At 48.1% G+C, this 13,779-nt stretch overlaps 1 protein-coding gene across 7 annotated transcripts in view; it reads right to left on the reverse strand.

Annotated features, from left to right (window-relative positions):
• The window catches only part of LOC147008916 (FERM domain-containing protein 4A-like), a 76,829-nt gene that overhangs the window by 48,771 nt on the left and 14,279 nt on the right, over positions 1-13,779 (reverse strand). For 6 of the 7 annotated variants that reach the window (XM_085864604.1, XM_085864610.1, XM_085864606.1 and 3 more), the window contains one exon: positions 1,228-1,322. In XM_085864604.1, coding sequence (XP_085720730.1) covers positions 1,228-1,322 — 95 coding nt within the window. Of the gene's footprint in view, positions 1-1,227; positions 1,323-5,091; positions 5,848-13,779 lie in introns of all 7 variants that reach the window. The other variant, XM_085864611.1, reaches the window with a different exon arrangement.

Below are 13,779 nucleotides of genomic sequence, written 5' to 3' on the forward strand. Positions count from 1 at the left end.
TGCTCGGGTTCCTCTCACTTTGCTCATCTGCACTGGACACCAACAGACATTTCGATGCCACAACCAAGCATAAATATTTCAATAAATTCTGGCTGGCGTATGGCCTCGCATAGCTTTGTCCAAAACCGCTGTGCTTGTGCCACTTTTCCCCACATGGTTTTCTTTATGACTTCAAGACCATGCCTGCATATTATTCACAGCTCGGCTTGACGAAACAACACAAACAGTTTGTGCGAACCGCTCACGGCCAAAGCAAGAGAGCATCCTAACCAAGCACGAGCGAGAAACAGCCAGATGGGCACCGCCTACCGTTTGCCCCACAATCGCCGGGCATTAAAGGGATCAGCTTGCCAGGCATGCTCTCTTGACTGGCCACACTGCCCCGAGTTGCCGTTGCCAAAGCAAAAGCGAAGTGCCGCCCAAACGTGTGCCGAGCGCTGCACAATGTGGACGAGTTGCCAAAAAGCTCCATGAGGCGTTACTCGTGACTGCACAAGGGGAAAGGTGCCTCGTTACAAGGTACATCCTGCAAGGACACTGTCGAACAGCAGAAGCCTCATTCTAACCCCGGGTAAAGGGGACCATAAAATAGGGGGGAGGGGGGTTGAAGCGTATGTTAATCAACCGTGTACATGTACATCCCTTAAAGTTACTGCCATAATTTATTCCCTTTCACATCCGAGCTGATCATTCCACACCATTCCACTTACAAAATGGACTGTTGCACTTGGTGTCAGCAAGAAGGGAGTTTGTCCTGCCTATCAAGATCACAGATCTGGCAAGGGTGTATAATATTCATGATTTATACTGCAGTTCCAAGTCACGACTGCATTAGTGAATAATTTGCTTCCTCTCCTTTAATTTCAATATAATGTCAAGTTGGGCAGCCAAACAAAAACGGTGAAACTGCACATGTTTTTGAAAAAGGATTGTTGGCACATTGGTGGATATGGACTTCACAGCAGGAAATTGTTCAACAAATGTGTGTGGGGTGGGGACATGGCCTGCTCATGGCATCACGGGACCTTGCTGGCACCATCTCTTCGCAAACCAGATGGTTTGAGCCGAGTTAGGGGTGTGTCCTCCAAACCCAGGAAGAGATGACAATCTTCGGGTAAGGACAACATTTCAGACACTGTGGTACACATGCTCCACCCATCGACACTCAATGCACACAAATGTGATAGACACAAGGCACAGACAGAGAACCTCATTCCTGGAACTCACAGCTCATCCAGGTAGTTCATGCCAAAAAACTCCTTTTCCTTGAGACTCAGATGAGAAGCCACCAGGTCCAGCAGTTCTTTTGCAAGCAGCTTGGGCTGTAAGCAAACCATGCAGGAAGGAAAGGAGAACATTTGCACCATCTATTCTTACAATCTACATGGTGGCTCACAAGTTCAGTGCAAATCACATTAACAGCAGTCTGTGCCATGGGTTGAGATAGTGGGTAGACATCCATCAAGTTGACATTTGCATAGTTTGACAACAAGGTTCAAGGAAAACAGGTAATAAATGGCATCAACGTAACTGCAAAACAAAATACAAAATAAGGTACCAATAAGGCAAATTGAGTCAGTCTCCTGTCTGAATAAGTTAATGTCACCAAGGAAGTGTTCAAAGCCGTAAGTATGTTTGTCTTTTTAGAACATCCATTTTTCTGAATTTATTCGCAACTGCCGCAAAATATATATATATATATATATATATATATATATATATATATATATATATATATATATATGTATATATATATATATATATATATATATATATATATATATATATATATATATATATATTGTTACGGCTGTGGAAATTCGCATTACACCATAAAGGGCCCTCAGGTGAGATATCTCGATAGGTACATGTGTAGTTAGCCCAAACCCGTTGTATAGAGGGAATTTATGTGATCCATTCGGGCTGCGATCCTCCAGTTAGTCGTTTTTCTTTCTCTATCTTTTACTTCAAACCAACAAAAAACGCCAACGATGCTGGTGGGCTTTTCCCGCCACTCTTCCCCGCGCTTTGGTGAGGGAAGGGGGGAAGGGCGGCTCGCCGCCGATTGGTGGATGGACAGCGTGAGGCGGTCAGGGTGAGGGAAGCCCCTTTTCGAGAACCCTCTCGAAGGAGGGTGGAGCCGAAAACGGGGCGGAGCGAAGGGCGGAGCCCCGCGCTATAAAAGATAGACACGGGCGGGGCGCATTCTCTCCCTCTTCCTGCTCTCTCCCTCTTCCTCTCGCTCTTCCTCCACTTGCTGCCTCCTCCTCTTCCGCTTCGCTTGTCTGCACGTGGTTGTTGGTTGGTAGGTTATTCCCTTGTCCCAGTGGGGGAGCTTGAGCTCTCACTCTCTCCCTGACTCGTGGAACTCGCCTCCGTCTGAAGTCGTTGTTGGGTCATCGCCGAGCTGTGTCGTCGTGGTTGAGTGTCTCTGCGTCGGTGTGGAGCTCGTTGAAGTCGAGCTGTGTCGTCGTCGAGTCTGGTCGAGTCGGCAGTGGAGGACGGCGAAGCAGACAGAGCTTGGAGTGGAGGTCGTGGGAGGAGGACTCAACGGCCGCTCCAAGGGAAGTCCCTTCTTTTCTTTGGGTTCATGTAAATGACTGTGGGTGGCGCCTGTCCTTGAAGTAGTATTGTTTAAGTGTTGTCGTGTGTACACGTATTCGGTTTTAACTCTTGCCTTTGCTTTTTGTGTATTCTGTATGGCTGTAGATACGTGCTTGTCTGTGTGTGCGAATAAACGTGCTTGTGTGAACTTGTTCCCCATTTCGCTGTGTCCTTTCCTTTGTTTGACTCTCCATCTTGCATCACGTAAGGGGTTCGTAGTGGGTTCAACATCCCGGTAATTAATCGGAACCGTCAAGGCCGACGATAACACCGCTCGGTTATCACTGTAGGACGGAACGGACCGCTTAAGCGGTTCGTGTCCGGAGTCGGCCTGTGGCGTGGTACGATCGCCCGGTCGACCATTCACGCAGGTACTTAGGTAGATCGAATTTGGCGAGCAACCCTATCCTCCGCGGGTGGGCAATTGGCACGATCGTGGTAAGGTTAAATCCCCACCCGTGACTAGCTCCCGGCGTTGTTCCGAGAGGGTCACAACTGAATTGTCCGTTCCGGTGGGCAAAGCGGCCGCCATTCGAGTCGAGCAGCCGATCGCACACCGGCGGGCGCGAATTCGCAACAATATATATATATATATATATATATATATATATATATATATATATATATATATATATATATATATATATATATATATATTGTTGTGGTTACCAGATTCGCAAACCACCATTCAGGTCCCTTAGGTGAGGTATCTCGGTAAGTGCATGTGTAGTTAGGCCCAAACCCGTTGTCTAGTGGGAATACATGTCATTTATACGTGCTGCGACTCTTCAGGATAGCCGTTTTTCTTTCACTATCTTTATTTTGGACCAACCGCCAGGATTACCATCACAATTACAACCACAACCACCGCTTCACCACAACCGCCACGACCTTCCCATCACACCTCGCCACCGTAGCATCGCCACCGTTCTTGCCCCGCTGTGGGTACCGGTGTTGGACTCATGCAGAACGCGCGTCGAACAGCGTGTACAAAACCACGGATTTTCTGCTTCAAAAACGGATCAAAAACGACACACGCCCACTTTTTGCCGTCCAATCGGTGAGCGAGGGGCGATTTGGCCCCGCCTCCAGAACGATCGATATATGCAAATTTGTGGATCAAAAAGCCTTCACGCCCACTTTTTCTCGGGCCAATGGGGAGCGAGGTGAAAGGTCAAAGGGAGGGGGTCAAAGGCGAAGTTACGGGGGGATAAAAGGACGGTGTTCGTCAGTCAGAAAGAGAAAAAGCGGAGAGTCGCAAACAAGAACGGGTCGGAGAGTCAAGAAGAGGAGAGTCGGAAGCAGAGGGTCAAGACTTCGCGGGCGGTGGAGCTGCTCGTCGTGTGCGTTGGAGTCGGAACGGAGGGGACGGAGCGGTGGAAAGGCGGCGACACCAGACGAGGGGGTGCTCGCGTCGTGCAGGAAGCTGCACCCGAGGGAGGCCGACAGCGCGACCTGGCCGAGGTGGAGACGCTCGTCGCACATAATAAAGATCCTCTATACCCCGAGCATCAGCAACCCCCTCCTGTTTCCCCCCGCGCTGAGATAGTGCGACCAAGGGGGCCCCGTTCCCACCCCCTGCCAGGCACTGTCCACGAGGCCCGCGGGTTGCGGGGCCATCGCCGCTCCGCGTCTCATCACCAGACGGGTAGGCCCGACCCGGTCTCGGCCCCAGGCCTGCCCCATTCTTGGGGGATTTCTTTTCCTTGGTTTTGGGTATGTGTTGTCGGCGCCGTCTGTGAAGTAGAATTGTATAAGTGTTGCCGTGTGCTCGGTAGTCGGTATTAGCTCTGCACTGTGTTTTCACTTTTATGTTTGCTTTTTGTGTAAATGGAATTGTGTTTTCTTTTTTTGTGTGCATTTGGTGGAATTGTATTTGTGTGCTTCCCGTGTGCCGCGAATAAATGTGCTTTATTGTTGAACTGTTCTCCCGCTTCGCTTCGTCTTTTCCCCCATTGAATCCCCATCTTGCTTCACGTAAAGGGTTGGTAGTGGGCTGAATACGCCCGATAATTAATCGAACCGTCGAGGTCGACGATAACACCGCTCGGTTATTCTGATAGTACGGAACGGGTCGCTTAAGTGGCCCGTGTCCGAAGTCGACCTGCGGCGAGGTGCGATCGCCCGGTCTACCCTCCGCGTGGGTACTTAGGTAGTTCGAATTTGGCGAGCAACCCTATCCCACGCGGGGGCTGATTGGCTCGATCGCGGTGAGACCGAAAGGTCCACCCATGACTGGTTCCCGGCGTTAGTCCGAGAGGGTCACGACTGGATTGTCCGTCCGGTGGGCGACGTGCCGCGATTCGAGTTACGTGGCCGTCGCACGCCGGCGGGCGCGAAGACCGCAACAATATATATATTACACATACATATATGGGTGTCCCAAAAAAATATGCAACTTTTCATCTGCAAAGAAGATGGTCATAACATATATTTTTAAAAAAGATATAGGGCTGGATAGAAAACTGAAAGGTTGGTTTATTATACCAATGTCAAAATTTCCACCAAAATTTAAATTTTGGTATAGAATCGTCGTTTTCTTTTAGACCACATGTTCAACGTCGGCTCCACGTTGTCCGATCACTGCCTGCAAACGTGTTGTCATGTTCTCCATCACTTTGGGAAACGTTTCCTGAGGAATGTTCTGGATTTCTCAGTGGATGTTTTCCTTCAGCTGATCAAGAGTCTGAGGCCTAGGGTTTCCATAGATCCTGTCCTTGAGATACCCCCACAAGAAGAAGTCTGGAGGAGTAAGGTCAGGGGAATACGGTAGCCACTCAACGTCTTCGTAGGGGGAGATAAAGCAGCCCTCAAAATGTTGGTTGAGAAAATGCCTTGTTTGGAAAGGCATGAATGTCTTGGCGAAGGATCCTCTGAACGGTGCTCTTATGATTGTTTGTCTCGGCAGAAAGTCGTCGAATCGATTTTTTTTGGACTCTGAACGACCGCCTGTCTCATCATTTCCACATTTTCTTCACTACGACCTGTCCTCTTCCTACCACTGTGACCCTTGTGAAGGTCACAGATGGTTCCCACATTGGTAAACTTTGCGATGGTGCACTTTATTGTCCGAAAGTTTGGCGCATGGCACAAGTGGATACCAAAATGTCTCGAGTCAAGACGTTGCACCTTTATGACACTTTTCGTCTGGTGCCAAAGTTCAACAATTTTCGTCCGTTGTTGTACGGTCGGTCTTGGCATTTTTCTGGGGCTTGCTTTGTATCAAAATAAACTTCAGGGTCTCTGCAACAAGAAATGAAGCATTAGTGACAAAATTACTGTTTTTTTAGGATCAAACTAAGCATTTTAAAAGTTCTATTTTTTTTTTGGGACACTATATATATATATATATATATATATATATATATATATATATATATATATATATACACACACACACACACACACACACACACACACACACACACACACACACACACACACACACACACACACACACACACACACACACACACACACACACACACACACACACACACACACACGATGAGAGTTTTAATAATTTTAATCTAAATATATACACATGTGTAAAGTATATCTAAAATATATTGTTATGGATTTCAGAATCGGATCCGACATATGCATACAAACATTTAGGTCCTCAGACAGTTATTTCCCTAAATGCATGTCAAGGATAGACCCATCCCCATGTCTGGTGGGATTCTAACTTTGATGCATTCAGAAGGGTATGGAATAGATTCCCTTTCTTAGAGGATGGCCATTTTCTCTTTACGACAGACACATTCATGCACATGAGGTAACCGTTAGCCCAACGGAGGCTCGTCTAACCCCTTTCCATCAAGACACATTGGCTTGGAGGTGGACGATTTATTTCGACCTTGGACTTATTGGACATTTGATTTAGCACACCCTGGGATTTTCCTGAGCAGTTATTCTCATGTTCAAATATGGCTGTGGATCATTTACCTCACTCACCTATTGTCCATCGACATTCGACACCCACTTCTTTCACCGACGTTGGTCTCCACCTTTTTCCATCGACGTTTGACGCCCCGTTTGGCAGCTCTGTGGATGGTTGTTGTTGACGTTTTATGAGCGCTTCACGTTTTCGCTCGGTAATTCAGGCAAATGGCTGTTTTCTGCCATTCGCACAGCACCACAAACATGGCATCGTAAGCCAAGCCTGTGCTGATTTGGGGTTCCATCTCGCTCTGGTAAGGAAGGAATGATCGCGAGATTGGCGGTTTGTCACGTGCAACGATGCGCCAATAGGCAAGATGGATTTGGCTGAAGTCTGCTTGAGGCTCCACCCAGACTGGCTGCCTCTTAAAAGGACGGGGCGACAGTTTTGTGACAGTTGGTGATAGCTGGTTGCGGCTTCTTACAGCTCTGAGAGTTTTTGTGACAGCTGGGTGACGGCTATTTTCAGCTCCAGTCACTTCAAGTCAGACGGTTGGTGAGCTGGAGACAGTTGAGTTTGTGACAGTTGGTGACGGCCTTGCAGCTCTGATCTCTGGTGACAGCCTTACAGTGCCACAGTACCTCGCAGTGCCTCACAGTTCCTTGCAGCTTTTAGTGCCTCACAGTTCCTCAGTGCCTTGCAGCTTTTACGGTGCCTCAGGGCCTTGCAGCTTTTACAGTGCCTCACAGTTCCTCAGCACCTTACAGCTTCTTGCAGCACCTTGCAGCTGTCCGTTGGTTGCGGCTCCAGAAAGTGGGTGACGGTTGGATTGTTCCTGCTGGTTGTGCTCATACCTGATTATTGGCGTCCCTGGTTCCTGGGGCTGACAACGTGACGTCAATTGGTGTTCGAGCCTGTTTGCAGGTGGGTGCACGGCGAGGCAGTGCGCTGGCAGCGGACCAAGGCACATTCACACATTTTGGGACATTTTATTTGATGCACGACGACTTTCTCCTTGGTAAGCCGAGACCGGATTTCTCTTCCCCCTGAATGATCTGCTGGGTACCCATGTCTAGTGTACAATTGTTAACTAAGGCATAGTGAGAAGCATCTGCTCTTTTTCTGTTTTTCTATCAATGCCTGATTAATTCTTCATTTGCTTGAGATTATTTTAATTGATTTGAATTTCCCTATTTTCACCACAAGGAAATAAAAAGTTCTTCCGTTTATTTATTTTTTCCTTGTTAATAAATTGCTTGTTGACGTTTCAACCTGTCCGTGATTGTCCTTTCCTTCTATTGATCCAACATTGTCCGAACCTAGAGAGACTGGAAGGTAATTACCAAACTAATTGACCTGTAATAGTCGGCACGCACCAGCGGTTAAACACTTGGCCGCCCTAATTAAGATCTAATCAAGATAAGATTGGTGCTTTGCCGAGGGCGCACTCCCCATTCAGGAAGTCACGTGACCTCTAATTAAACGGTAAAATTAGACTGTGGACACTGGAACTTGTAGTTAACTGATTGGCGTTTGTGGTTCTAAAGCAACCCACCGTATCACAAAGTTAATTGTGAACGGTGGCCCCAGGTCCGGCTCTTCCGAGGAGAAACGGGGATGAACCCCCTCATGATACACTCGGTACCTGTGGCCGTAACAATATAAATACAGGGTTTTTCAAAAAGATTGAAACAACTTTGACTTCCTGCCATTTCTTTTCTTGACCTATACTGTTTTCCTAGTCAGGGTTTGTTGGTGTTGGTAGGCTATTTGTTTCCTGGAATTTCTAGCTCCATAGCTCAACTATGCCACTGACAGTGAAGAAGAAGACAAAAGTGGTGGCTCTGTGGTCTCAGGCTAAATCATATGTAGATACCTGCCAGAGGTTCTGCCGGGAATATGACCTCAGAACACATGATGGACCCACAAATTGTGCCATTCAACGTATTATGAAACATTTTGAGCACAAGGTACAGTGCACAACCAGAGCAAGAGCAACAGTGGCAGGCAGGCCAGCATCAGTAACCACGAGCCAAGCCAACATCGATGCCGTGTCGGATTCTGCAGTGGACAGTCCCAAGAAGTCCCACCGCCGGTGCTCCCAGGAGCTCGGCTTCAAACCAACATCAGTCTGGCGTATCATCACTAAGGAAGTGAAGTTTTTCCCATAAATCATCTTTATTCGGCATAAACTTAGTGAAGATGACATGAGAAGGAGACTTGATATGTGCAATTGGCTCAGTGATAGGATGGAGCAGTACCCAAACTGGATCAACCGGATCTGGTAAAATGATGAAGCCCATTTCCACTTATCAACAACCATAACATTTTCTGGGGGCAGAACCACCTGAGGAGATCTGCGCCTTCAATGCCAGATGGGGGAACACGAGGGCTTTACTGGTTTGAGAATGACAACAGCAGGATGGTGACGATCAAAGGTGAGCACGATCGGTCCATGCTCCAGAAGTTCCAAAATGATCGAGCCCAAAAGGTCACCGCAAACCAGCTTAGCATGACCTCGTTTATGCAGGATGGTGCACCCCCGCAGACAGCTGGTTTGTCAGATCATCACTTTCCTGTGTCAGCTCCTCAGAAACCGCCTCATTGCCCTGGGCACTGCTCATGACTGGGCACCCCATAGCCCAGACTTGAACCCTCTGGTCTACTGGTTCTGGGGTCTGCCAAGGGCTCTGTCTACACCACACTGGATGATCTGAAGCAGGAAATGTCAGACTACCTTCAAACAGTGCCATGTGAGACCTACAGGAAAGTTGGACAGAACTTTGGAGTCAGGATCAATGCCTGTCTGAACTGTGGAGGGGCACACATCGAGAACATCAATTACAAGGATTTTGTGTAAATGCCAATTTCAGACTTTGCTCTCTCACGAACTCTCACAGTGACTTACTGCAATAGCAATGATTGATAGAAAATACCATGTCAAAAGCTTTCAAGAAATGTTTGGTTCACGTTCCTGAGGTTTCTGTTTCTTTGTAAATAAACATTTCAAGTTGCATCACTCTTTTTGAAACACCCTGTGTGTGTGTGTGTATATATATATATATATATATATATATATATATATATATATATATATATATATATATATATATATATATATATATATATATATATATATATATATATATATATATATATATATATATATATATATATATATATATACATATACATATATATACATATACATATATATACATATACATATACATATATATATACATATACATATACATATATCTTCTTCTTCCTCTTTCGGCTTGCTCCCGTTAGGGGTCGCCACAGCGGACAAACCGTCTCCATTTCGCTCTATCCTCCACATCTTCCATTGACACTCCAACCACCCGCATGTCCGCCCTCACCGCATCCATGAACCTCTTCTTTGGCCTTCCTCTTCTCCTCCTGCCTGGCGGCTCCATCTTCAACATCCTTCTCCCGATATACTCCGTTTCCCTCCTGTGCACATGTCCAAACCATCTCAATCTCGCCTCTCTCTCACTTTGTTTCCAAACCGTCCTACCTGCGCTGTCCCTCTAATACACTCATTTCTTATCCTATCCATCCTCGTCACTCCCAACGAGAATCGCAGCATCTTTAACTCTGCCACCTCCAGCTCTGCTTCCTGTCTTTTTGTTAGCGCCACCGCCTCCAAACCATACAACATAGCTGGTCTCACTACCGTCTTGTATACTTTCCCCTTCACTCTTGCAGCTACCCTTCTGTCACAAATCACTCCTGCAACTCTTCTCCACCCACTCCATCCTGCCTGCACTCTCTTTTTCACTTCTCTCCCACACTCTCCGTTACTTTGGACAGTTGATCCCAAGTATTTAAACCAATCCACCTTCCCCACCTCAACTCCTTGCAACTGCACCATACCACCACCCTCCCTCTCATTTACGCACATGTACTCCGTCTTACTCCTACTGACTAACATTCCCCTTCTCTCCAGTGCGTACCTCCACCTCTCAAGGCTCGATTCAGCTTGCTCCCTACTCTCCCTACAGATCATGATGTCATCCGCGAACATCATGGTCCATGGAGACTCCAGTCTGATCTCGTCCGTCAACCTGTCCATCACCATTGCAAACAGGAAAGGGCTCAGAGTCGATCCTTGGTGCAATCCCACTTTAACCTTAAACCGGTCCGTCATTCCTACCGCACACCTCACCGCTGTCACACTGTCCTCATACATATCCTGCACGATCCTCACATACTTCTCCACCACTCCCGACTTCCTCATACAATACCACAACTCCTCTCTTGGCACCCTATCATAAGCTTTCTCTAAATCCACAAACACACAATGTAACTCTTTCTGGCCTTCACTATACTTCTCCATCAACATTCTCAAAGCAAACATCGCATCAGTGGTGCTCTTTCCTGGCATAAACCCATATTGCTGCTCACAGGTCGTCACCTCTCCTCTCAACCGAGCTTCCACTACTCTTTCCCACAACTTCATGGTGTGGCTTAACAACTTTATCCCTCTGTAATTTCCACAGCTCTGCACATCACCCTTATTCTTGAAAATCGGAACAAGTACACTTAATCTCCCCTCCTCCAGCATCCTCTCACTTTCCAAGACTTTATTAAACAACCTGGTTAACAACCCCACTGCCATCTCTCCTAAGCACTTCCATGCCTCCACTGGTATACCATCTGGGCAAACCGCCTTTCCACTTTTCATCTTCTTCATAGCAGTCCTCACTTCATCCTTACTGATCCACCCCACTTCCAGATTCACTATCTCCACCTCTTCCAACCTTCTCTCTCTCTCATTTTCTTCATTCATCAGCTCCTCAAAGTACTCCATCCACCTTCTCAACACACTCTCCTCGCTCGTCAGCACATTCCCATTTGCATCCTTTATCACCCTAACCTGCAGCTCATCCTTCCCAGCTCGGTCCCTCTGTCTTGCCAATCGGTATAAATCCTTTTCCCCTTCTTTTGTATCCAACTTCTCATACAGCTCGTCATATGCCTTTTCCTTGGCCTTTGCCACCTCTCTTTTTGCTTTTCCACGCCACTCCTTGTACTCCTGCCGACTTTCTTCATCTCTCTGACTATCCCACTTCTTTTTCGCCAACCCATTCTTCCTTATACTTTCCTGTACTTCCTCATTCCACCACCAAGTCTCCTTATCTTCCTTCCTCTGTCCAGATGTCACACCAAGTACCTTCCTCGCTATCTCCCTCAAAACTTCTGCTGTCGTTGCCCAATCATCCCACCCATCTTTACCACCATCCAACGCCTGTCTCACCTCCTCCCTAAATTTCACGCAACAGTCTTCCTCCTTCAGCTTCCACCATCTGGTCCTTGGTTCAGCCCTCACTCTCTTCCTCAACCTCACCTCTAAAGTCATCCTACAGACCACCAATCGATGCTGTCGAGTTACACTCTCCCCTGCCACAACCTTACAGTCACTAATCTCTTTCAGGTTGCATCTCCTACTTAAGATGTAATCCACCTGTGTGCACTTTCCTCCACTCTTGTATGTCACCCTGTGTTCCTCCTTCTTCTTGAAATACGTGTTTACCACTGCCATTTCCATTCTTTTTGCAAACTCTACCACCATTTGCCCTTCCACATTTCTCTTGTTGAGACCGTACCTCCCCATCACCTCCTCATCCTCTTTATTCCCTTCCCCAACATGTCCATTGAAATCTGCTCCAATCACCACTCTTTCATCCTTGGATACACTCTCCACCACTTCATCTAACTCACTCCAGAAATCTTCTTTATATTCCATCTCACACCCCATATGTGGGGCATATGCACTGATGACATTCATCATCACCCCTTCAATTTCCAACTTCACACTCATCACTCGGTCAGACACTCTCCTCACCTCCAATACCCTCTTGACATGATCTTCCTTCAGGATTATCCCGACACCATTTCTCCTCCCATCCACACCATGGTAGAACATTTTGAAACCACCTCCAATGCTCCTCGCCTTACTCCCCATCCACTTGGTCTCTTGTACACACAGTATGTCCACCTTTCTTCTCTCCATCATATCAGCCAACTCTCGCCCTTTGCCAGTCATCGTCCCAACATTCAGAGTTCCAACTCTCACCTCCACACTTCTACCCTTCCCCCTCTCCCACTGCCTCCAGACTCGCCTTCCCCGTCTCCTTCTCCTCCTTCGCCCAGCAGTAGCACAATTTCCACTGGTACCCTGCTGACCACCGGTACCGGTGGCGGTCGTTGGTAACCCGGGCCTCGACCGATCCGGTATGGAAATTCGTTTTGTTGTCCGCATAATGATTTGGCATAGGTTTTTACGCCGGATGCCCTTCCTGACGCAACCCTGGTCGCCTCTTACGACACACAGGGATATGGTACACCTATTCTAACCGGGGCATACACCGGGCCCAGTACAACTGGTGCTCATTTCGCCGACCTCGGAAGGATGGCAGGCTGAGTCAACCCCCTGGTGTTTTCGACTTGGTTTTATATATATATATACACATATACATGTGGTGTAGTCATGCCCGCGGGGAGGGGCATGATGATGATGCATGATGGGCGTGATGGTTGGAGGAGTGGCCGTGGGGGTCGGCGAGGGATATGAGGTGTGCACGCCGTCTGAGGCGTCGTAGTAATGCTGGAGTCGGCCGGCTCGTGAGTGTACCGCGTACGGAATAAAGGAGAGCCGCGGGCACAGTACGCCCGGGCTCGCACTCGTGCAACACAGCCCGGCTCGACTGTTCCTCCGCTTCGTGTCTGCCTGCAAAGCATCTCCCAATTCAGTACAGTACAGTTGGCGAACGAGGATCTTCGAATCGACGTGTGTAAGGGCGGCAAATGACCCGTGCGGTTCCAGGCTACGGAGCCAAAGGTCTCGCCAGCGCGAACATGGCAAAGAGTCGGTGCATGGCAAACGTACGCGTGCCCGCCTTCGTCGGGTCTCGCCGGCCACGTCGAGTGGGCAACGTTCGTTCGTTTGGTTCATTTTCTTGTTCGTTTTGTCGAGGATACGCGTTTCGGCTCGAACGCGGCGTTGGACGTCGCGCAAGCTCTGGAGAATGTCCGAGGTCTCGATGGTCGGGACACAGCAGATGGTCTAGGGGTCATCGCGATGGGCCAGGCACGCACGGCCATGCGCACGGTCTGCGGCGCGGGTCGTGGGCGAGCGTGGCAATGCAATCACTCGGACGGCGGTCTGGGCTCTCGAGGTCGTCTACGGTGTGTGGGCCGAGGGTCATCGCCCATTGTTGCGTTCATAGATGGCGGTGTTCGAGGCGATCCTTCCGTCCTGCGTC

Source organism: Eptatretus burgeri, chromosome 18 (assembly GCF_056783735.1).
Source record: "Eptatretus burgeri isolate ZD-2024b chromosome 18, Ebu_testis_v1, whole genome shotgun sequence".
Lineage (NCBI taxonomy): Eukaryota > Metazoa > Chordata > Myxini > Myxiniformes > Myxinidae > Eptatretus > Eptatretus burgeri.